At 56.8% G+C, this 22256-nt stretch overlaps 1 protein-coding gene across 1 annotated transcript in view; it reads left to right on the top strand.

Annotated features, from left to right (window-relative positions):
- Positions 1-250: 250 nt before the first annotated feature.
- Positions 251-22256, top strand: part of CDH23 (cadherin related 23) — a gene marked incomplete at its 5' end in the record, with an annotated part of 358117 nt that continues 336111 nt past the window's right edge. Inside the window, 3 exons of the mRNA XM_080822934.1 lie at positions 251-266; positions 703-774; positions 7415-7492. Coding sequence (XP_080679060.1) covers positions 251-266; positions 703-774; positions 7415-7492 — 166 coding nt within the window. The remainder of the gene's footprint in view (positions 267-702; positions 775-7414; positions 7493-22256) is intronic.

Raw genomic sequence — 22256 nt, 5'->3', positions numbered from 1 at the left:
GGGGCCAGAGGACCAGGGGCACTGCTGTGGGGGGAGGCACAGTCTCCTTCCCCGACACCCTTAGAGGTGGGATCTCGCCTTGCTGAGCCTCTGGGGGCCGGACCCCAGATCTCACTGGAGCTTCGCTCTGAACCACCACAAGTTTGGCTTCAGCTTTCTACAGACTTGCTGTGCTGTGACTTACCCCCTCTGTGCCTCTCTGGACACAGTGGCCTGCTGCCTCCTTTCATATCCAACTTTTTAAGAGAAGATGGCGGATATAAAAAGTGAGAAAAGGCATGCCCGTTGGGCACTTAGGTTGGGGGATCTGGGCTGTTGGGCCTGCCAGGCCTTCTCTTAGGCCCCAGACATCCCGCTCAGTGCCCATCTCCTATCCCTGTCCCCAGAACAGCCAAGACCTGTCATTCCTGGGGCCACGAAGGCAACAACCCCCTCCTCCCACAGAGCCCAGAATGCCTCAGTCATGCATTTCTGATGGCCCCATGCCCCTGCCACCAGCCCAGGCCGCCATGTCATACCCAGCCTGGGAAGAGGACGAAACCCAGTGACACAGACCCTGTCACGTGCGCTCCCCCCACCCCAATGTGAGGTGATTCCCTTTCCTCTTCCCCGGGCCAGATCTCCCTGGAGCTGCAGAGGTGAGGGAGTGTGGGAGGAGTTCCAAGAGCAGGCTGGTCACCCTCTCCTTTCTTGTGTCCCCAGGAGCCATGAGGTACCACGCCAGCTTCAGCTGCCTCGTGGCCTGGCTGTTTGTGCTGATCTCTGGATGCTGGGGTAAGTCCAGTCCTCTGTGCTTCCCGCCACACGGGGTATGTGCTCTGGGACAGGTGCTGGGAGAGGGCTGCTCTGGGCCTGCAGACCTTGCCTTGCTGTGCGTGTGAGCAGGCAAACACTTCCCTCTGTGGCCTCGGTGGCTGCAGCACTCCCAGGGCTGAAAATACCAGCCTCCCTGAGAGGGAAAAGGAGGAGCCTTAGAAAGAGTGAGCTCCCGGTGCAGGAGGCATCTATGCCACCAACCGTCCTCGTGGGATACAGGGCCTGGCCTCGGTTCTCTTCAGTTTCCCAGCTGTCGTGTGAGCACCTGCCATGTGACGCTGTGTGTGTCTGTGGTGCCTGGCTCTGGGGTGTGCAAGCAATGGGTCACGCTCAAGGAGGCCAGAGCCTAACTGGGGAATAAGACACAGCCAGGATTTACCACATAGACTACAGGTGAGCAGAGTGGTACTAAAGGGTGGACCCGGCTCTGGAGAAGCCCCTCAGGAGAAAAGACTCATTGGGACAGGAGGGACCCAGCCGGAGGGAAAGCTTTCATTTGGGCTTTGAAGCCTGAGAAGTAGTTTTAGAGTAGGGGAGCAGGAGGAAGGGAGTCCCGGAGGAGGGAACAGCCTGAGCAAAAGCGTGGCAGTAAGGAACTCTTTCACCTTGCGGGGGGACCCGCCCTCCTTCCCCTGCCCTTGCAGTAGGCAGATGCGTGTCCACTCCGGTGCCCTGGAGGAGGCCGGGAAAGACCCGGGCATGTGCCTGTCCCTTGGCTCCCAGACAGCTGGTGGCAAGGAGCAAAGCAGCTCTGGGCTGCACTGAAGGGAGGCCAGGACCGCAGGCATGGCTGGCCCAGTGTCTCCCGAGGCAGGGTGTCCCCGGGGAAGAGCTGTGGGCACAGGGTGCCTGGTGACGTGGGCAAACACATTCCTGAGTGAGGCCAGCTCCCTCGACAACTCCAAGGAGCCCGGGAGTCTCTGGAGGAAGCCAGCCTCACGCTGGCCGCCCGACAGTCCCCTGAAGGTCCCCTCTCCTGGCCCCTGAGTTTGGAAGGCTCTCTGCTGGAGTGCCTCTGTGATGGGGAGCTCACTCCCATCCAGGCACCCTGGGATTACAATGTAGGCTCACAGACTCTCGGGGCAGACCCGGAGGGGGCTCTCAGACCTCTCTCAACTCTGGGCAGACTTTGCAGGGAAACCGACACCTGGAGAAGCAGCTGGTCCAAGGTCATGCAAAGCAGGGCGTGGCTGAGCCTCAGTCAGGGTCTCTGATCCTCCATGGGTTAGCATTCCCCCACCTGCCCTCTGAGCCCCATTCGGGGATGTCTTCATGGGAACATCTGAGACAGCTCTGACCTTCTGGCTCTGCTGGATGGTAGAAGCCAGGACACTCTCCTCAGTCTCCCCAGGGGCTCTATGACCTTGGACGCGCACACCCTCCCCCCTGCTGTGAAGAAGAAATACAGATGTAAAAATAAAACAGGTGCCGAGAGCTCAGCTGTATTCTCAGCAGAGGTGGCAGCTTCCTCCTGAGCCCTGGGGATGGAACATGGCTCGTGCATCTCAGGCAGGCACAAGGGAGCCGCACGGGGCCAGGACTCCTGGGTTCCAGTCCCCGTTCACCAGTGGCCTCCCTGGGGCAGTGTCTTAGCCACTCTGTCCTTCAGCTTTCTTATCTCTAAAGTCAGAAGGACCACAGGACTCCCCTCCTTCAGTTGTCAGGATGATCGTTTGGGTTCATGCACATAGGAAGCCCTTAGAATAGCGTCTGGTACGTCTTAGGTCCTAAGTACATGTTAGCTCTTTGATTATGAACCGTATCTTTCTCCAGGGGAAGCAAACTGGGGCACAGAAAACAGGAAAGTTAAGCAAGTTGCCTGAGACCACCCAGCAACTCTGTGGCAAAACCGCCCTGCTTGGGGGCTAGTCTGCTTCGCGTGTATGTGAGGGGCACGCTCTCTCTTTCACTCCTGGGTACCGTCCCCTCTTCCCCGTCCCTGTCTGAGGTGGCCAGTGTTAATTCCTTTGGCACGGTGAGACCATGGCTGACTTAGGGACTGAAAGACACCCTCTTCGCACCCTGCCCTTCCAACACCCGCCCCTGACCCCTAACCCTTCCCTTGTCCCGCAGACCATCCCCCGTCACCTCTCCCCACTTTGTTTTCACCTGACCCACAGCCCTAGTGGATCTGTCCTCCCATCCCGGGTAGTCAGCGTTGGGTCAGGCTCACGGACTAACCCCCCTAGTTGTCAAACCCCCTTGTTGGCCTGTCTTGTTCTCTCTGACAAAGCTTCCCCTCCTCCTCCCCGGCCTCTGTGGGCCGGTTGGGAAGGCAGTCGGTGAAGGACTGAGCGGGTATGCCCTGCCCCATCCTCGTGCGGACTGGCCCCGAAGCCTCCTGCTGGGTCCTGCAGTTGGTCCCCAGGAAGGGGGCAGGGGGGGTCCGGACCGTGGGGCTACCAGCACTCGGGCCCGACAGCACACATCAGGCTTCTGACCCCCGGGATGTTGAGGGCCTGTACTGCGGCCGCTGTGACGGTGACACAGTGCACAGGACACCTCTGGCGGGGGTGCAGGGTGGGAGGGCCTTGTGGGGTTTTATCCTGAAGCTTGGAAATGGGGGCCAGACAGAAAGAGGGACTTGCCCAAGGCCTCTAGCTTTGTCCTCTCTGCCCCGTGCTCCTTCCCTATCAGGGGGCTCCCCACAACATGGATCTCAGTGTGATCCACTAGGCCTCTTGCCCCCCATCAGTGATCAGAGAACTGGGGAGGCAGGTGTGGGCTGGACCCTTGCCCAGCCGCTTCCAGGCTCTGCCACTTCCCAGTGCTCGTCAAGCCCGAGGAGGAATCCCCATCCCACGACCCTGAATAAAGTCAGTGCTTCCTGGCCTGGCATCCCCACACCGCGTCTGGTGTCAGTCATTCTGGGATCGGGTGCCCGGGCCAGGACACTGCCCTCCTCCGTGCCCTTCCCGGATCTTCTTCATTCAGCAGCAGCAGCGGCACCTCGAGTGCTGTTCTCTGTGAGCCTCCCTGCTCCCTTCGCCCCTCAGGCCTGTGGCAGTGAGAGGCTCAGTGCTGGGCATTGTTTGCCGTCTTCAGAGCTGGTGGACTCCTCTCTTCTGTGTAGGGAACGATCAGTGAGGGTGGCCGGGGGAGGCAGGGAGATGCCCCCAGGACAGAGCGAGCACTGGATGGAAGCTCATGGGGGACCGGGGCGTGTGGGGTGTGGGGGGCATGGGAAGCCTGGACTCTCCATCACCGAAGTCCCCTGTGCCCCCTCTCCTTGGGTATCCACTCACAGTCCAGCCTGGATAGAGGTCTCAGAGCTCCCGAGACAGCCGTTTTGCCTCAGGAGGACAGAGCCGCGGTGCCTGGGCAGTGGGTTTTTTTTTTTTTTTTAAGTTTTTTTTTTTTTTTAATTTATTTATTTGTTAGAGAGAGAGAGCGAGCGAGCACAGGCAGACAGAGTGGTAGGCAGAGGCAGAGGGAGAAGCAGGCTCCCCGCCGAGCAAGGAGCCCGATGTGGGACTCGATCCCAGGACACTGAGATCATGACCTGAGCCGAAGGCAGCTGCTTAACCAACTGAGCCACCCAGGCGTCCCCGGGCAGTGGTTTTTAAGAGAACAAGTAACCTGTCCATGAGCCCCTTCCCCACCCCCCAGCCCTCCCAGTCTTTGGGCGCTGCCCTGGCCATCCAGGGCTGCAGGGCGGCTGGAGGCAGCAGGACTGTTCTAAGAACGCAGGCCCTGCTCGGTATGTACAGGGGATATGTGCACCCGAGGCCCTGCCGGCTTCCCGTGCGGGGCTCTCCACAGCTGATTATCGGCAGGTCCTGTAAAAGAAAATCTTAAAGTGAATAATGCTGCTGCAGGCGATTTTTTCCCTCGCTGGTTTCCCTCCCCCAGCTGTCCAAGTCCACCGCTGTATTCTCTGGGCACCCCTGAGCCTTCTCCCTGAGTTCAGCCTGCTTCCCATACTGGAGCCCAAGGCTTCTCTTGGCGATCCGAAGCAGCCCGTCATTAATACCAGTATTAATAGTAGTCACCCTTTATCCAATGCTGGCTGGGTGCTGGCGCATGGCGCTAAGTGCTTTACGTATGTAATCTCACTTAATCCTCAGGACGACCGTGAAGTAAGTCTTACTGTTGCTATTTTACACCTGAGTACACTGAGGCATGGGTAGATCACGCAGCTAGAAGGAAGCACAGCGAAGTTCCAAACGAAGACAAGGCCCTTGACCAGTGGCCTCTTTCTGAGGCTGTTATGTGTGCGAGGGGCTCTGGATTCCTGGCATGAGAGGGTGGAGGAATGTATATGAGTGCATGTTTATAGTAATGGCGATCAAGGAGGGCTTCTTGGAAGAAGGGGCATCTGTGATGAAACTTGAAAGATGACTAGGACTTGGACTGGTGAAGGCAGAAGGGTCAGCAGTCCTAGCCAGGAAGCAAGATTACAGCCAGAATGTTTGAGGGATCAGAAATGGCATCATTCTGAGCAGATTTAGGGGGAGGAGGAAAAGATGCCACCTTGTGCCCCCCACCCCCCACTAGGAACCATCTCAGGCGGGAGGGGCAAGTGCTCTCCCTCAGCTCCAGCCTTCTCACTTCCCGGGAGCTGGCCTCTGTTTTCCAGGCAGTCACAGGCCCTGAGAGAGCCCCAGGTCAGCAGAAATGGGGAACGGGAGGGCTGTGTCCCAGCCTGTTGAGGAAGTCCCCGGAGGACCCAGCGGGAGCTGCTTAGGGCAGCACAGTGTCAGCCCTGTGCAAGCCAGACCCGCTACCCACTGGTTGGCAGGGGTGGAAGAGGAAGTGCCCTCCTCACTCGAGTACTTCCGGGTGTCCTCCCACACCAACAACCAGTTCTTCAATTCTCCGGACACCGAGTGGGTGTCTGACTTACATTCAGTTCTGACTCTATCTGGCATTAGTGTCAGATCATATAGAGTTAAGGGTTCAGGCCTACAAGACCACCCACACTTCACAGCCGGTCCCAGGTCCCAGGTCCCCTGTGCTCTGATCTACCAGTCCTAAGTCAGAGGTTCCTTTGACCACTTCCCCCCAACCCCTCCTCAGGTTTGATCAGCTAGAATGACTCTCAAAACTCAGAGAGGCATGTTGCTTATATTTACTGGGTTAAACAAAGAGTACAGCTCAGGGGCGGCCAGACGGAGCAGGGGTGAGGGCAGTGGGAACCTTCCGTGTCCTCTCTAGGGGCCCCACCCTCCCAGCACGGGGCTGTGTTCACCTCCTGGAAACTTCTCTGATCTCTTAAATCTCCAGCCCCCTCCCCTCCCTTCAGGTCGGCTGGGGCTAAAAGTGCCCACCGTCTAACTAGTCGGTCTTTCTGCCCCCAGCTCCATCCTGGGTCCCCTCACTCGTGTAAACTCAGCTGTGTTCAAAAGGGCCTCCCTACAAAGGACGAAAAACACTCCTCTCGTTCTAGAAATTCTAAGGCATTTTGGAGTTCTGTGCCAGGAACTTGGACAAAGACCCCCCCCCAAAAAAATATATATATATATATATATTTTAAGATTTTATTTGACAGAGAGAGATCACAAGTAGTCAGAGAGGCAGGCACAGAGAAGGGGAAGCAGACTCCCCGCTAAGCAGAGAGCCTGATGCAGGGCTCGATCCCAGGACCCCGAGATCATGACCTGAGCCGAAGGCAGAGATTTAACCCACTGAGCCACCCAGGTGCCCCCCCAAATATATTTTCTATTATACCACACTACTGAAGACCATTGAGAGGGGGCTCGGATGACAGGTAAACCAGGCCTTGGGGAGGCCTCGTGTGGGGGACTTGTGGTATGAAGGGCTCCTACCGATACTGCCCCAGTTCCCTCCAGACCCGGCCCTCACCCCAAGGCCATCACAGAGTGGTATGGGGCCAAACACCCAGGGGCCCTGTAAGACCTAGGCCACTGACTCACTGTGTGACCCTGGGCCAGTGACTATGGATCCCCTACAAGCCTTGTTCTCCCCAACAGTAAGATGGGGACAGGATAGCCCTGGCTGTCCTGCGAAGATGGAGGGAGAAGGTCCCATAGATGGCAGTTCTCGTGACACCCCGTGGGATGGGCTGGCCACGCCTTCCCGTGACAGATGGCTGCTGAGAGCCCCTGAGTGCCATGCCCTGCTCTGGGGCGCAGCCTGGGGCCTCGACACGCACACCCACCACCTGCTGCCATGCGGCCTGGCAGGAATATGACACATGTGTGACTTGAAATTTTCTAGGAGCTGCATTAGAAAAGAAAGTCATTTTAATAATAAGTTCCATCCAATACATCCGCAATATTTTCATTTCAACACGTCATCCATATCAAAGGTTAATGGGATATTTTACACCCATTTTCTTCATAGTCTTTTTTTCAAGTCTTTGCAGCCCTGCCTGTATTTCATGCTTCAGCATGTCTCCGTGTGGTGCCCAGGGTGCCAGGGCCGCATGGCGCTGGTGGTCTCGCTGACCGTAGGACCTCCCCACCCGCGTTATTCCCCATTTACCTCGAGGCCGGACGGGGACTCGCTGGGGTCCTAGGAAGGTGGCCTTGGCACTGGATGCAGGTTCCACGCCCTCTGCTGCCCCCACTCCGTGTCTCCTTCCAGAAGCTGGCCTGAGGGTACTTGACTGACGCTCTTGTCCTCTGACCCCCAGGCCAGGTGAACCGACTGCCCTTCTTCACCAACCACTTCTTTGACACGTACCTGCTGATCAGCGAGGACACGCCTGTAGGTGAGTTGGCACAGGGGCCACTGGACGGTGGGGTGGGTTCTCCTCCCCCTAGAGATGGAGACCAGGTTCCACCCATCACTGGAGACTCTCCTTGGTTGTCCCCGGGGATGGGGCGCTCAGTACTTCCTAGGGCTGCTCCTTCCAACATAGGGGAGTTTGAAATGTCCAAGGATTTGTCACACTGAGCCCGAGTTGCTTGACTTCTACTCCTGCACTCATTTTGTTCTACAAATGGCTCGTTCCTCTTCTCTGTGATATGTTAAAGATGGCGGCCGTTATGGAGTTTGTTGTGTAGCCTTTTGTACTTGGCTGTGATCGCTGAGTTTTCTGCATTGAGTGTGCCTGTTTTTGTCATGAGGGGAAAAAATGGGCTGTTTAGGAGGTGAACACGAGTGTCCCTTTCCACCCCAGTTTGAATCATTTCATGACCCAGCTCAGCGCTCGTTCCTCTTCCGGAGCGCCTGGCTTCCGTACCTGCGGCTGCAGATGGGCACGCATTGCCCTGTGGTGTCCGCTCGGCTCTGAGGACCAGAAGTGTCTCAAGAAATGGGGTTCATGGAACAAACCCATCTTGCCGCCATGCTGATGGGAAGACTCTCGCTCCTGGGAGTGTGCTTGCAAACAGTGGGGCCTGAAAAGGTCCTGCCTCCAGCCACATTCCCTCCTTGGTCTTCATTCTTGTGGGTGTCACTGTAGGGAAAGTGCCTGTCATCTGTGGCTTCTCTCTCTCGGGTCTGGGGGTGGGGGTGTGCACCAGAAGCAGCGTACGTCTGGGGTTGGCCTGGTGCATCTTTCTGGAGCGTCGCTTGTCCTTGAAAATGAAGTGGGATGGCAAGCAGAGGGGAGGGGTGTGAAGGTATTGAACACGTAGGTCATTTTAAAACACTCTTTTATCTAAAATCAAATGTAGTTGTGTGATGGAGGAGATGCAAAATTCGTCAAAGAAAATCTCTGCTTGAAGAAGGGAGCCTTAGCAGGCCCCAGACTCTCCCCTGCTGTTTGGGGGGCATGACAGCAGCCCCTGAAGACGTCTTTCCTTCCAGTCTTCCTGATGGAAGCTTTTTCCAGGTAGGGATGGGGCATAGCAGGTATGTTTCTGACTATTGTGGGGATTGTCCCCACCGCCCAGGGCCATTTCATTTCTAGGGCCCATGGCGGGTGGTGGGGGGGCCTCTGTGGAATGTGACAGTTTTTCTGGTGACTAGCCACCCCCTTGGATCAGCACTGAAAGGCTGGATTTGTGGATGTAGGTATTGAAAGGGTCCTCCAAGAAGGAGGCTGCCTGTCTCTCTGGAATATTCTTCCATAGGGTTACTCTCCTCCTGGTAGGGGGTGGAGAGCGAACCTAGAAGTCTCGTGGGGGTGCTGCTGAGCTATTTTCTCCCCCTTGGGGTTGTGTCAGGATCTGTTTGCGGGCTTCTGGATTCATCTGGGGTTTCTCCCCACACCCAGGCGTAGCATAGGGCCAGTGCCGAGAGAGGAGAGCAGGTGTCTGGTTTGTGCGGCTCAGGAAATGAAGGAATGTTAGCAGCCTTCGTCATCATTAGGGGCTTCCTCAGTTTATCAGACGCGGAGGGCATGCACCCTCTGTGCTAGGCCTGGCCGCCCTGCTCCCAGATAGGAATTCGACGGGGGCATAAACAAGGCAACTTCAGGCTGATGGGGGCCGGGCTGGATGTCTGAGTAAGTCCTGGTGGAGGATTGAAGGAGGAAGGGGCATCCCTCTGAAGACAGAGCAGAGGCAGGAGGGAGCAGGAGAGGATCTGGGGAGGTGGTGGGCCTCGAGCAGAGTCCCAAAGGGCTCCCTTTCCATTCCTTCCCACACTGTTTCCTGCAGCTGACTTTCAGAAGGGTCTGTTTTGACCCCATCTGTGGTGGAGGGAATACATTTGGGACAGGTGGGCCATTGAGGCAGAGGTGTGGCCGAGCCACTAATGGACCAGGGCTGCTGGCCGGGAGAGGGGAAGGCCACTCCAGGTCAGCGGTGCTGGCTCTGTCCACCCCAGCTGTGAGCCTGCCCAGCTCCGAGTGTGGGGTTCACAGAGGCCTGAGGGCCGGGAAGGTGGGGGGTGGGGAGGATAGCGGTCGGCCAGTGCTGATAGTGATGAGCCCTAGGCCCATGCCCCCACCGCAGGGAGTCCTCCAGCAGGCCCTGCTCTAGCTACCTTTGGCTCTGGTTCTTGATTGTCTTCTGCAAATGCTAGCATCGATCGGCTTCCGGGAATAACTGCTAGGACACGGCCCCATTAAGGCTGCGCCCGGCAGTCCCAGCAGGGGCGTCCGTCTGGTGCAGTGGGGATTGATCCTTGGCTCTGGGGGACCGTAGGAATGAGAGAGAGCTCAGTGAGCTGGAAGACAGCTCAGTTCCTCTCTCTGGGCAGGGGCTGGTGCTGAGCTGGCTCTTACCCTCCTAGTTCCTCCCTTCCTTTGGCATCAAGGTCAGACAGTAAGCTCTGGCTTGAAAGGCATGAATTCAGTTTTTGTTCCTCACTGTGTGGCATTGGGCACAACGCTGCCCTCTCTGGGCCTTACCTCCCATCTCACCAATGAGAGGGCATTAGAAAGATGGGCCCCGTGGGCTTTGGCTTGGGTAGTCCTGCTAGCCCGGTGTATTTCCAGGCCCTCAATAACAGGCCTGGGGAACTTCGCTGAGTGCTGTGGCCCTGGGCCATTCAGAGGTTGATGTGGACCCACGTGGTTGGGGCAGGTGCAGGCCTCGGACTGGCAGAGGCCGGGACTAGGGTAGGGGTTGTCCAAGGGGCTGTCCAAGAGGCTGGACCTTTGCTTGCTTTGTGGAACAGGGTGGCCCAGAGACTTGACCTGGAGGCTTGGCTCTCACTGGCCCTTTGCTTTCTGAACACCAGTGTTCCAGCCTGTAAAATGGGGATGGGAGGGTCCCCTCTTTGGATTCCATACCTGGAGTGTTTTGTTACTGAAAGGAAGGCCTATGTGTGGCTCAAGGATGACTGGTTGAGCTGTCCTGCCAGCCACAGCTTTGCAGTGGGGACAGACAAGTGCAGAGAGGAACTGGGTCTAGCGGGCTGGTCAATACCAGTGACTTGGAGGCAGAGCCCAAGCCAGTCTGAAAGTGGATGGAGGTCAGAGCTGTGGGCAGCTCTGGGGCTGATTATCTGGCTTCTGCTTAATGCACGATGATGGGGAGCTCGTGATCCTAATAAGACATGGGCTGTGGGACAGTTCTGGGGATGAAAAATTCTTCCTAATATTAATCTGAAATCTGTCCCTGGAACTCCCACCCATTGAGCCTGATTTGGACCACTGGAGCCTTACAGATTAATAATAACATATGAGGCACTGTATATGTATGATACATATTATTATAATAACTTTGTTTATTGAGTGCTTGGGGTAGTGTACAATGTTTTAACTAACGTGTCTTCAGATTCCTTTTAAGAATCAGAGTAGAGTTGGCTACAGGCTCTGTGGGTTTGCAGTTTCTGCGAATTTTCTGTCTCGTGCTGGAGACTGCAACTGGGATTCAGCGCAAACCTTCTGAGCCTTTCCATTCTCCATGTGCCTGCCTCAGGCCCAGCCCACAGTATGGGGAGCAGCGCATATGGGGAGTGGAGTGGGAGGGCGCAGCTTGGCCATCCCCAATCCCTTGCGGAGGCTTACACGTCATGTCGCTCTATCTCCTCACCCATCTCCAGTTCCAATTCCCTCTGCCTGATGTTCTTTTTGAGGACCATCTCCCAGCCAGGGAAGATAGGAGCCAAATGAAGTCATTAGGTAGCTCTGCTCCTCCCGCGCCCCCCCCCCCCGCCCCGGCCTGTTAACATTCAGGGCCCCCTTGTCCCTGTGTGTCTTGCTGCAGATGTGACTATACGTCACTGGCAGCCGAGCCATCCTGGGAGGGGCAGAGCGAGGGCAGGTCAAGGACTCCATGCCTGCTTGGGCTGGTGGCCTCGCCCCCACGGTGGCCCCAGCTGTCAGCAGTGAATGGCCAAATGGTACCTTTAGGATGAGGGATAGATGCTTCCTGATGCTGTCTCCAGGTGACCTCCTGAATCCACTCAAGACACTCACCAGTATGGCCCACATCAAGGTCACCAGCGACCTCCAGGTGGCTCAAACCAGTCCTCAATTCTCAGACCTGTGGCCTTACTGCAGTCGGTCTTCTCTTCCAGGCGTCAGCTCTCTGGCTGTTCCTTAGCCTCCAATATGCCTCCTGCCTCTCCGAGCACTGCAGGGCCCCGGCCCAGCTCCTGTATGTCTTTCCCATGTTCTAGTCCCATGGCCATCTCTGGTCTCATGGCTTCAGGTCCTGTCTGTATGCTGGCAAATCAGAGCCTTCTGCTTCCTTCCTGGGCCTCCTCACAGAAGACGTTCCAGACTTGCGTGCCCACCCCTGTGCTCAGCATTTCTACCTGGGTGTTGGAAGGGCTCCCAGCCTCAGTGCGCCAGGGCCAGACTCCTGCCCTTTCCCCAGACCCCTCTTCCCCTGCAGACTTGCCCGTCTCAGTTGCACCTGCCCTGGATGGCTCAGGCTAGAAACTCGGGGTCGTCCGGTGCCTTCCCTTTCTCCCTCAGCTTACATCAGCAAACCCTGTTGGCTCCACTTTAAAAATATTTCCAGAATCTTCTCACTTCTCGCCCCTTTGGCTCCTGCCACCACAGTCCAGGCCTGGATTAGCTCAGCAGCTTCTTAATGGTCTCTGGGGTCTCTCTGTCCCCTTGGCCTACCACAGCCTTTCCCCACCTCTGCAGCCAAGGGGTCAAGGGGTGCTTTTGAAGCCAAGGCAGAGCCCCTCATGGGGTGTGCTCAAGTCCCGCATCGCACTTGGAATGAAAGTGACACAAAGGCTGACAGACGTCCCGTTCCCTGTCAGACTTCATCTCCTCCCCTCTCCCCTCCTCACTCTACCCTGTGCAACTCTGCAAGCATGAGAGGCGGGTTCCCACCTCAGTCTTGCAGTGGCTGCTCCTGCTGCTTGGAACATGGGTGAGTGAGCCTCCGCTGGTCAGTCTGGTCAGTTCGGATGTTGCCCCCTCCCTGCAGCCTTCCTGGGTTTCTCCAGGCAGGGTTCAAGTGCTGCTTTCTTTCCTGTTATGCCCAGTCACAGTGCTCTTGTGGCTCCGTTGTTCATCTGCCTCCCCTGTTGCACTATCATTGCCTCCAGTGGCCCGGACCATTTCTGTGTCCCCAGAACCCAACTCCGGGCCTGGCTTGAGCCTGGGGCTCAGGGCGCAACAGGGAAGGAGTGAGGTTAGTACATGTGTCGGGGGGAGGGCTCCAACTGGCAGGGGCTGGAGCTGGCTCGGTGCCGGCTCACCCTCCCTTCTGCAGTCTCAGTCCAGGTGCTCCCCTCCCAAGGGTGTCAGGAGTGAGGTGTTGGTGATGACAGGGATGGCTGCCCAGGAAGTGGGCCCGGGAGAGTGTGTGCCCCAGATGGCACAGACGCTGTGCGTGCCTGTGCTTGTGAATGACGATGCTCGCCTGTGCCGAGGTCGTGTTTTTATCATTCCAGCAGCCTGCCAGGGCTGCATGTGGTGTGTTTGGTGGGGACCCTCAGGGCTGACAGAGGAGCTCTGTGAGGGGCGGAAGACATCTAGTCCATCTCCCTTGGCCGTGACCTTGATCTTCATACCTCAGCTCCTGGAGGGGGATGGTGTCCCCACCAACATCACTCCTTCTATCCTGGTTCTAAACACCACCAGCCAAAAGCCACCCAAGGGCCTAACGAAAGGAGGGAGAATGCTTCATCGCGGCCTGTCACCCACCACTCCCACAGGCGCCCCGATCTCCAGCCACGGGGCCACACTCAGCACCCCAACACCTCCCCTCTGTCTCCCCACTGTGCCTTTTCCGAGCCTGCCCCCCCACCCCCACCCCGGCAGGAAGTGCGCTTCCCCTTCCTGCCTGGGGAATTCCCACTCCTCTTTCCAGGTGTAGCTCAGATGTCACCTGCTCCGTGAGCCCGCGCTGCCCCCGCCCCTGGCTTTGTGTTCGCCTCTCTGCAAGCTCTCAGCGAGTATCCTCAGAGTTATTTGTGGGCAACTCCCCGTCGGCTGTTCATTCCTACTTACTACTTTTATTAATATCGACGTTACAATTAATTATAATTTTAGTCTTTATGTATAATGTAAGATGTGGAGCGATAATATTAGCCAGCGTTTATTGACTGCCAGCCTCCTGCCAGGGCCTCTGATAAGGGTTCTCAACACCTGGCCTCCCGTAGCCCCCACGGGAGCCTTGGAGAGGCGGGGCATCTCCCGCTGGCCGCTGAGCGAGCCGGGCCTGCGTGCGCTCTGTGCCGGGCACGGCGAGGGGTACGAAGACGGCCTCAGCAGACACTGAGTGAGTCTAGAGGGACGAGCAAAGAAGGCACGAGGTCGAGTGGATGCAGCAGGACTCGCTGAGCCCCCTCCCCTTGGCTCCCGGACCCTCCATTGGTCACCAAGGTCGCTGCACGGGGAGCCGACTTTCCCGCAGCAGACCCCCTCAGGATCCCTCAAAGCATCCCGAGCCACAATTCAGGTGATAATGCCCGCACTAATCACCTGCACGACTTAATTAGTCTTGTCAGGAGCCATTAAGGCGGGAGCCTGGGATTCATCAGGATGGATCGGGCCCAGCAGCGCCTGGCACCGCGGCCGGTCGGCGCTGATTAATTTGCCGGCAAACGCCATCAGTGCCCAGCTGTTCCGTCTGGACCTGGGGAGAGCACTTGTCAGGTGGGCTGACCCCACAGTAGCCATCCCCGGGACAGAGGACTGAGGAGCAGAGTGCCGGCGAGCTCTGGGAAAGGCTTCTGAGGGGAGTCCCTATGGAGCTCTGAGCACCAGGACCACTGGGATGAATGGAGGGCCAGACCTGCGTGGGGCTTAGGAGCAGATGTGGAGAGGGGTGGGGAGGAGTGGGCAGGAGGGGGAGTCTGGGAGGGGTTTCGACCTCTCCTGGGACCATTCTCTGTACCCAGTGTCCTAGAGGAGGCTGTCCCTCTTTCCTGAGCCCCTCTTCCATTCTGTAAAGAAAAGAAATCCTATCTCAGGAGAGGATGAAGGAATCACGGGGTGAGAATGGTTTCTCTCTTAACCAAAGGATTCCTTAGGACTGACACGGAGGAGAGGAGGTCCTGGTTCCTCAGAGCAGTTGGTTGGCAAGGGTCGGAGGCAAAGCCACAGGCATGCGGGGCTGGAGGGAATTAGATGTGGGGAGTCCAGGGATAGGGTCCCAGGTATCAGCGGGGTGTGTGCTCTGCACGTGGTTTGGGCTTTTCTGCCAACCACCTGTACAGGGGCTGTGTAGCCCGCTAGCCTATACCACTATAGAAAATATACAGTGTCTTAGACCATAATAATGCTAAGGAGAAATAATCATCTGTGGGTGAAGTTAGGGCCAGATGTAGACCGTGGGGAGATGTCACAGCCTGTGTTCATTTTTACCCCGCCCCCGAAGGACCCTCTGAAGGCCTGTGATGAACAGCTTAGGGCCTCCTGCAAGGCAGCTCGATGACCACTGCCTTTGTCGGACACTCCCTGTTTCCAGATGGGGAAACAGGCCCATGGTGGGGAGTGTGCCCAAGACTGACTGTTGCATTCCAGACTGAAGACTGCCCAGACCCCACAGCCCAGCTGCAGAAGGGGCTTGAGGGGACTCTGCCCATGCAGGCACTGGGATCCTGTGTGCCTGGGGACGAAGGGGTCGGTCAGCTGGGAGCTTGGGACTTGAGGTTTGGAGAAGGGGCCTCCCAGCTGCCACAGTCTGGGGTACAGTGCTTAAGGAAAGTAATGAGGTAGCCCAGAGGCTCCCTGGGGCTGTTGGCATTGGAAGGGGGATGGTGTAAGATTTTGGAGGGAAGAAGGTGACTCGCCCTCCGTCCAGATGATCAGATACTGGGACCCAAGGCACCCGGGGCCCTGGGTTCCTGGTGACCTCAGAGTAGGGATTTTACTGTTCCTTCTAGGAGCAGGAGCAGGGTGACTCACAGGATCCCTGGAAGGGCCTGGAAACTTCTGTGGCCTTGCCTCCTCTCTGTCTTCCTTCAAGGCAACATAGGCCCTCAAAGGGAATACCTTTGGCAGGGAGTGGTCTTGTGCTCTGTAGCCACTCCCCTGAGACCCCTCCCTGGACACATCTGGAGCCTGCGGCAGCCCCGGCTGTGGACAGACTGCCCCTCAACCCATGGATGGGGGTGGGCTGGGCATTTTGGATGCTGCCATAATAACACTAATGATAACGATGATGTACCACCTGTCGTGTGGATAGGCCGTTAATGACCTGCACCGGACACCTGTGCCAGGCCGTACTCAGGGGTGGGGTAGAAACATGCACATTCAGTGTAGCTGGGGGGGGCAGCAGCTATATTTCATTCCACACTTGCTCTGTGTCTAGGGAAGCACTTCACACACATGGTCCGTTGAATCCTTATAGCAAACCCAGAAAGTGGTTCATATACCCCCACCTTACAGAGGGGGAGCAGAGGCTCAGAGAGGTTGAGCAACTTACAGAGGCTCACACAGCTTATATGGGCTGGAAATTGGGCTTGAGTGTATTGCTGCCTGACCCCCAGCTTGTGCACTTAACCACAACTTGGGGATTCTGTATGTGGGTCATTGCTTTGAAGGAGCCCCCATTAGGAGTGGAGAAGGGGGCCCATGGGAGGTGCTCAGCCCACCCCAGGCGAGTGGAAGGCAGGAGCTACAGATGCTGCTAATGCGCAGAGTGGGAAGGAATTCACCCTGGGCACAGGGACAGAGAAGGCTGTATAGGAAAGGCGGCAGTGAGCGGTTGGGTTTTGACAGGCTGAAGCCGTAGGAGAGGCATTTCAGAAGGTGCTGGAATAGGCCAGCCAACCATGGAACAAGCAATTTGTGTTGTGTCCTGGGCGGCAGAAATAGGTTGTTGTGGTTAAAAATAAAAATAATAATGGTAATTATTTAGTACTTGCGTCTTACTCATTGGGTTCCCCGCGTGGTCTCATTGAATCCTTGCAACAGTGATGGGAAGTCTGTTCAGTTGTGATCCCCATGCTGTGGACTCAGAGGTCAAACAAGCTGCCCAAATTCCTGCAACACAGTCAGGATTTGGATCCTAAGAATTCTGAGTCTGGTATCCTCACTTAATACCCCACTGTGCTACCCTCTCAGGATAGTCTGGGCCTTTCTGCAATCTGTCACAGGGAAAGGGTCTCAGGGGCCAAGGGTCTACCTAGGGTGAAGATAAAACTGCTCCGGGAAGGGGACAGTGGCCAGCATGGCTTGGTGTGGGCACCCAGGCCCGGAGCAAGAGCCTGGGTCTCTGCCTAGCTCTGCTTGTGCAGCTGAATGAGCCTAGGCAAGTCAATTTCCCTGTCCAGGCCTCACTTCCCTGCATTACCAAAAGATGCTAATCCTTGCTGGACACATGATGTGGAGTTGGATCTATTGCTAAAAAGTGATGGGGAAAATAGATGAGCGTATGAGATCAACCAGGTTGCTTGCTCCTAGGCCCACATCCCTTCCTGGTGACCTGCAAAGAAGGCAGTGGGGGCATCAGCTGGATGGGCTGTGACCCAGCGGCAGGCACTTCCTCTGCGGGGAGCCAGTGGGCTGACAAGGGAGCTGGGCTTAGCCGTGTCACTGGTTGAGGAGGTGAGCTTGCAGCTGCCCAGGAACACTTGGGCTCCCCGGGAGCCAGCTGAAAGGTGTGATTGACAAGAGCCGCCGACCTTCCAGCTGAGGGGAGACTGCACCGGCAGAGCTGGTTTGGAACTTGTCATCACACCCCTTGCCCCGGCTGTTCTTTACACGGCTCAGGGGACTTGGGAGCCCGACTGCCTGCCTGCAGCTCAGCCCGGAATCGGAGCTCCAGGGGTTTTGTCAGAGACGGTGTGCATGCTCGGGAAAGTTGGCACTTGGTACAGGGCTTTCCCCCCGGGTCCCCTCCCCTGGCACCTGCCTGTTTCCTCTCCCCGATGCGGCACACCAGGCACTGGGAGGGAAGCTGAGGTGTGGCTTCTGATCCCAGCTCTGCCACTTCCTAGCTGGGTCACCTCAGGCAGGACCTATAGCCGCTCTGAGCCTCGTTCTCCTCTTCCGGAAACAGGCATGATCATCCTTGCCTAGCCAACTTCACAGGGAGATTCATGAAAGAGCTTTGAAAAGAAAGTTCCCGTACAAATGGTGGATATTGTTTTTATCGAGCTGCTTGTCCTTAGTGCCTCCTCTTCCAAGAAGCCCTCTGCTGCATCTTCAGCAAGTGTGGCCTATATCACCAGCCACATAACCTCTCTCTGCCTCCGTGTACTCAGCTGGAAAATGGGATGAACACACTGTGTACACTCGTAGGAGGGTGGCAAGGGTTAGATCAGTTAACTTTAGGCATTTAGAACTGTGCTTGGCACTAATAGACAGTAACCTTTAGTAATAGTCATCATTAACTAGTGCTTTTCCCAACTAGGTGAGAAGCGGGTTGGGGACACCCAAGTGGCCAACACCCACGGTGTCTAACACATAAATATTTGCTAAGGTTTGATGTGTTACTCTCCCAAAGGACGTTTTCCCTTTCTAGGTGGGAGAGTCCCAGACGTCCCTGGTCTCCCCTTCCTGGCCTGACCAGGAACCCAGTTGGTGCGGCTGTCTGCTGAGACTGGTGCAGGTGATAGGTGGGCCCTTCAGCTATGGACACCTCCCTGCCTCACTGGGCGATGAGGGCCACCCACCTGCTAATGGGCGACGTGCCTCCTGCTGCTGCTCCCCATTCATCCCAGCCTGCACAGAGCCCCTAGAGTCTGCCTGCTCCCCTGCCCCTGAGTCTGCTGTGCCTGATTCTGGAGGCCCCTAGCTCCCGTGGCTGGTCCTCTGACTTAGGGCAGACTTTGCCCACCTTTGCCCTCCCGGTGACCCTCCTGTCTGCCAGGTGCTGCACAGAGGCTTTGCCTGCCTGCTCATTCCATGCTCACAGTACCCTATGAAGGTGGTGGTTATTGAGCCCATTTTCCACATGAGGAAAACTGAGGCTTAGCCAGGTGGTCACCCCCCCAAGGCTCATGATCATGAAGTTGCAGAGCAGGATTCAAACTCAGGTCTTTCTCCCTCCATGACCAACACTTGACCCTCCCCGGGGGTGAGGAGATCAGGGTAGGTGAGGATCAGAGTAGGTTCCCTCCCCGGGGCTGGTACCAGCAGTTCACCCACCGTCTCTGGCCTCTCTTGCCCTCCCCGACCCTGTCTGCATGCCACAGTGAACCAGGAGACAAGAGCCTCAACTCTGGTCCCCACGGGCCCCATGCCGTCGGGTAAGGGAGAGGACATGCCTCCACTGCCTCTCTCCATCCCCACCCCCTGGCGTCCTAGCACTGCCCAGGGACCCTACTTTCCTGGCTCTTGGCAGCAAGACTGTGAGCGGCCAGAGCCCCGACGCTTCCTAGGATTGATTCGGCCTTTGAAAAGGATAATTCAAGATGAATATGCCGGCGTCCGACCGGAGTGAGATGGAGGGATTATTGAGTGTAGACCTGCTTCGCCGCATCAGCTGCTTTATGAGCTCTCTAGAGAAACCCTATGTCATGGATAACTCAGCCTGACGGCCAGGGAGGTGGCGTTTGTCTCCCACATTCTCCCGGTGAGCGGTGCCAGCAGCACCCAGGCCCCCAGCTTGCCCTGTCTGGTCTCCCAGAAGCAGCTTCCGGCCTCTTGGCGAATAGGTCATTGTCCCTCCCTCCTTGTTCATCAAGTCCTGCCCCAGGATGAGGGGTGAAGACAGCGGCGCCCCCCTGCTGGGTCCCTGCTGGGTCCCTGTGTGGCCCCCTGGCTCCAGGCTCCTCAGACCGGCGGGGTAGAGTGGAGGTGAGTAATTGAGAGCCTGCAGCTGGATCTGCTTGATTTGTGGAAGCCTGTCTCCCCTGGGGTCAGCCCAGCCTCGTGGCCAGCGATACGGGCTCTGCAGGCTGGCGGATTCCCTGGCTGATCGGACGTAGTATGCTACTTGGGAGGTGACCTTGTGGGCTCAGCTTTGCTCAGCACTGACACAAGGGCATGAAGCCAGGGCTGCAAAGCCGCTTGTGGGGTTCTGGCCACTCAGGTCAGCCCTGATCACCCTGGATGTCTGTTCTTATCAGCCTCCCCCACAGCACCTTGGTATTCTACGGGACAGACCAAGTTATAAACTCCTGGAGGGCAAGGACCATGTCTTAAAGCCTTGTATGTAGGTGGGGTTGCCTGGAATGCACAATGGCTGGACAGTGAGGTCCTTCCTTTCTTGGTGTCCCCTTTGGAGCATCTTGTGGGGACTGGCCCCGGGTGGCATTCCTTCTGTGTGTAACATCTTACGTGTCTGTCCAGGGGTGGTGCTGGCACCAGCATCCTGTTCTTTTCAACACAGTCTGCATCTCCTCGCTCTTGCCCTCCTCTACGTCCTGTCACAGCACGGGACTTGGAGTGTGATGGCAGAGCCTTAGGGGGAAACAATGCACAGAGCCTGTGCTGGGTTCCCTCACTCTTGTCCCCTGGATGACTCATGGGGCCACTGCTGACCCTGTTTTATAGATGAGAAGTCCATGCCCTGACTCGAAGTGTCAGTGCCAAGGTTTGAATCCAACTGTCCAACCCTCGGGGTGCTGTTGGCTCCGTTCCCAGCTGTGTGCCCCTAAGTAAACGCCCTCAGCTCTTCAGCCCTCAGTTTCCCCATCTTGTAAGCCGAGGCTAGCAGTCCTCTCCCATTGTTCTTTCCCTCTTCCCAGCAGTTCAGGACCCCCTGAAGGGCTTGTTACCACACCCCACCGAGTTTCTGACTCAGTAGGTGAGCCCACGTGGGGCCCGCAAATGTGTGTTTGCCACAGGTTCTCAGGTGCTCGTGGTCTGGGGACCCCACATTGAGATGGCTGCCCTCGCCATGTCGCTCTCTGGCCCCTGGAATTGTCTTCTGGCGGATCTGGCATGAGTCCTTCGTCCAGGTCTGCCCATCCCATAGCCCTGGAGGCGGCCACCCCATGGACCCGTTGTGGGGCTCCCCAGGACTGCCCCTCACCCAGCTGCCTGTGTTGCATGGTCCCTGCCTGCGACAGCTGTGGCTTCTCCTCAGGAGATGGAGGTGTGACTTGAGACAGGTCCACAGGGGAGAGAGGAGCAGGAGAGCCCAGATGTGAGAAGCCCAGCATGGCCTGCCCCCAGCCCCGCCTTCGGTGTTTACACAGAGTGGCCGTGCGGCGGACATAATTACTCCTGACGGCCTTCATTAAAAGCTCTGGAGCAATTTACAGTCAATTAAGGAGAAGGGAACTGCTCCCTACTCAGGTGCCCCCCCAACAACCACCTGCTTCGAGGGAGCCCAGCCCAAAGAGATGTGATCTCGTGGAAGGAGTGGGTGTTTCAGGGCCCGAGCAGGGAGGAGGGGGAAGAAGAGGGGCACGTGGCTTCTGAGGCCAGGGAACCCGCTGTCCTCACCGTCAGCAGCCAAGCCATCGGTCACCAGCTCTCAGCTGAGCACTTTCAGCGTGGTGTGAGGACCTGTGATCCGTGGTGGGAGGAACCCAGAGCCCTGGCTCTACCCCAGGCATGCCAAAGCCTCGAGCACTTCCTTCACCTCTGGGAGCCTCTGTTTTCTCATCTCTAAAATGGAGCTGGTCCCGTGCTCTTTGCAGAGCTGTTGTGGTTGTCGAAGGAAGTTCTAAATGTGGTGAGTACAGGGCCTGGTCCCCACCAGGTGCTCAGTGGCAGGGACGGTGACTCTAGTCCTACCTGGGCAACCTCACCCAGCCCTCCATGCACAAGTGCTTTCTAGAAGCAAATGCCTGTTCAGAGACTGACAGTCTGAGGACCCCTGAGCCTTGCACGTTCCCTGCCTCTCTCTTAGAGAGCATCACTTCTGAGGATGGACGCCTCTCCTTCTGCCTAAAGGCCAGTTTAGGAAAATCAAAATGTTTACTAGCTGCATTTCCCTCTGTCCAAGATGAAAATAGCTTCATCGTGGCGGAGCTCAGGGTGGGCTGAGGAGAATGTATATTTTAACAATAGGATTACCTACCTTATTGACCAGAGATGTGGCCCTGGGAAAAGCGGCACTGCTTTTCAGCTCCGAAAAATGTAAATATTGGATTCTGTTTCAGAAATGGCAGTAAGGAGGCTGGGTCCTGAGATTAGACCAGGGGCCACATCGAGAAGATAGGCTCTGCCTGGGAACCGCAGGGTACTGTCCCTGCTCCAGCCTGGTGTCCTTATTTGGAGGGATGACATGTGGGCTGTGACATGTGACATTGGCCCAGCACAGAGCCTGGCACACCATCCAGGCCGGTGAACCCCCACCTGCCCTCACCTGCATGGCAAGAAGGATTGCCTTTTCCTTTCCAGGTGTTTTCTGTCCAGTCTGATGCCATGGAAAGAATGATGAGGAACAAGGACAGGGTGGTTCTCCCTCCCTTCCACTGCCATTCCTCACCCTGGAGAGTGTCCCTTTCTCAGCCTCCCCTGTCGGGTGAGGAGGGTGAGTGGTGGGAAAAGCAGGACTAAAGGTGAAGGAAGTGTGCATTCTTTTTTTTTTTTTTTAAGATTTTATTTATTTATTTGATTGACAGAGATCACAAGTAGGCAGAGAGGTAGGCAGAGAGAGAGGGGGAAGCAGGCTTCCCGCTGAGCAGAGAGCCCAATGCGGGACTCCATCCCAGGACCCTGAGATCATGACTCGAGCCGAAGGCAGAGGCTTAACCCACTGAGTCTCCCAGGTGCCCCTGGAAGTGTACATTCTCTTACCAGCTGGCTCTGTTGCCAGAGTTTTCCCGGCCATAAATCAGGATGTTGACTCTCTGGTGAGCAAGTGTCAGTGGGG

Source organism: Martes martes (genome assembly GCF_963455335.1).
Source record: "Martes martes genome assembly, chromosome: 14".
In the NCBI taxonomy this organism is placed as follows: Eukaryota; Metazoa; Chordata; class Mammalia; order Carnivora; family Mustelidae; genus Martes; species Martes martes.
Note: the sequence above shows the minus strand (reverse complement) of the source record. Positions and strands in the feature narration are given on the sequence as shown.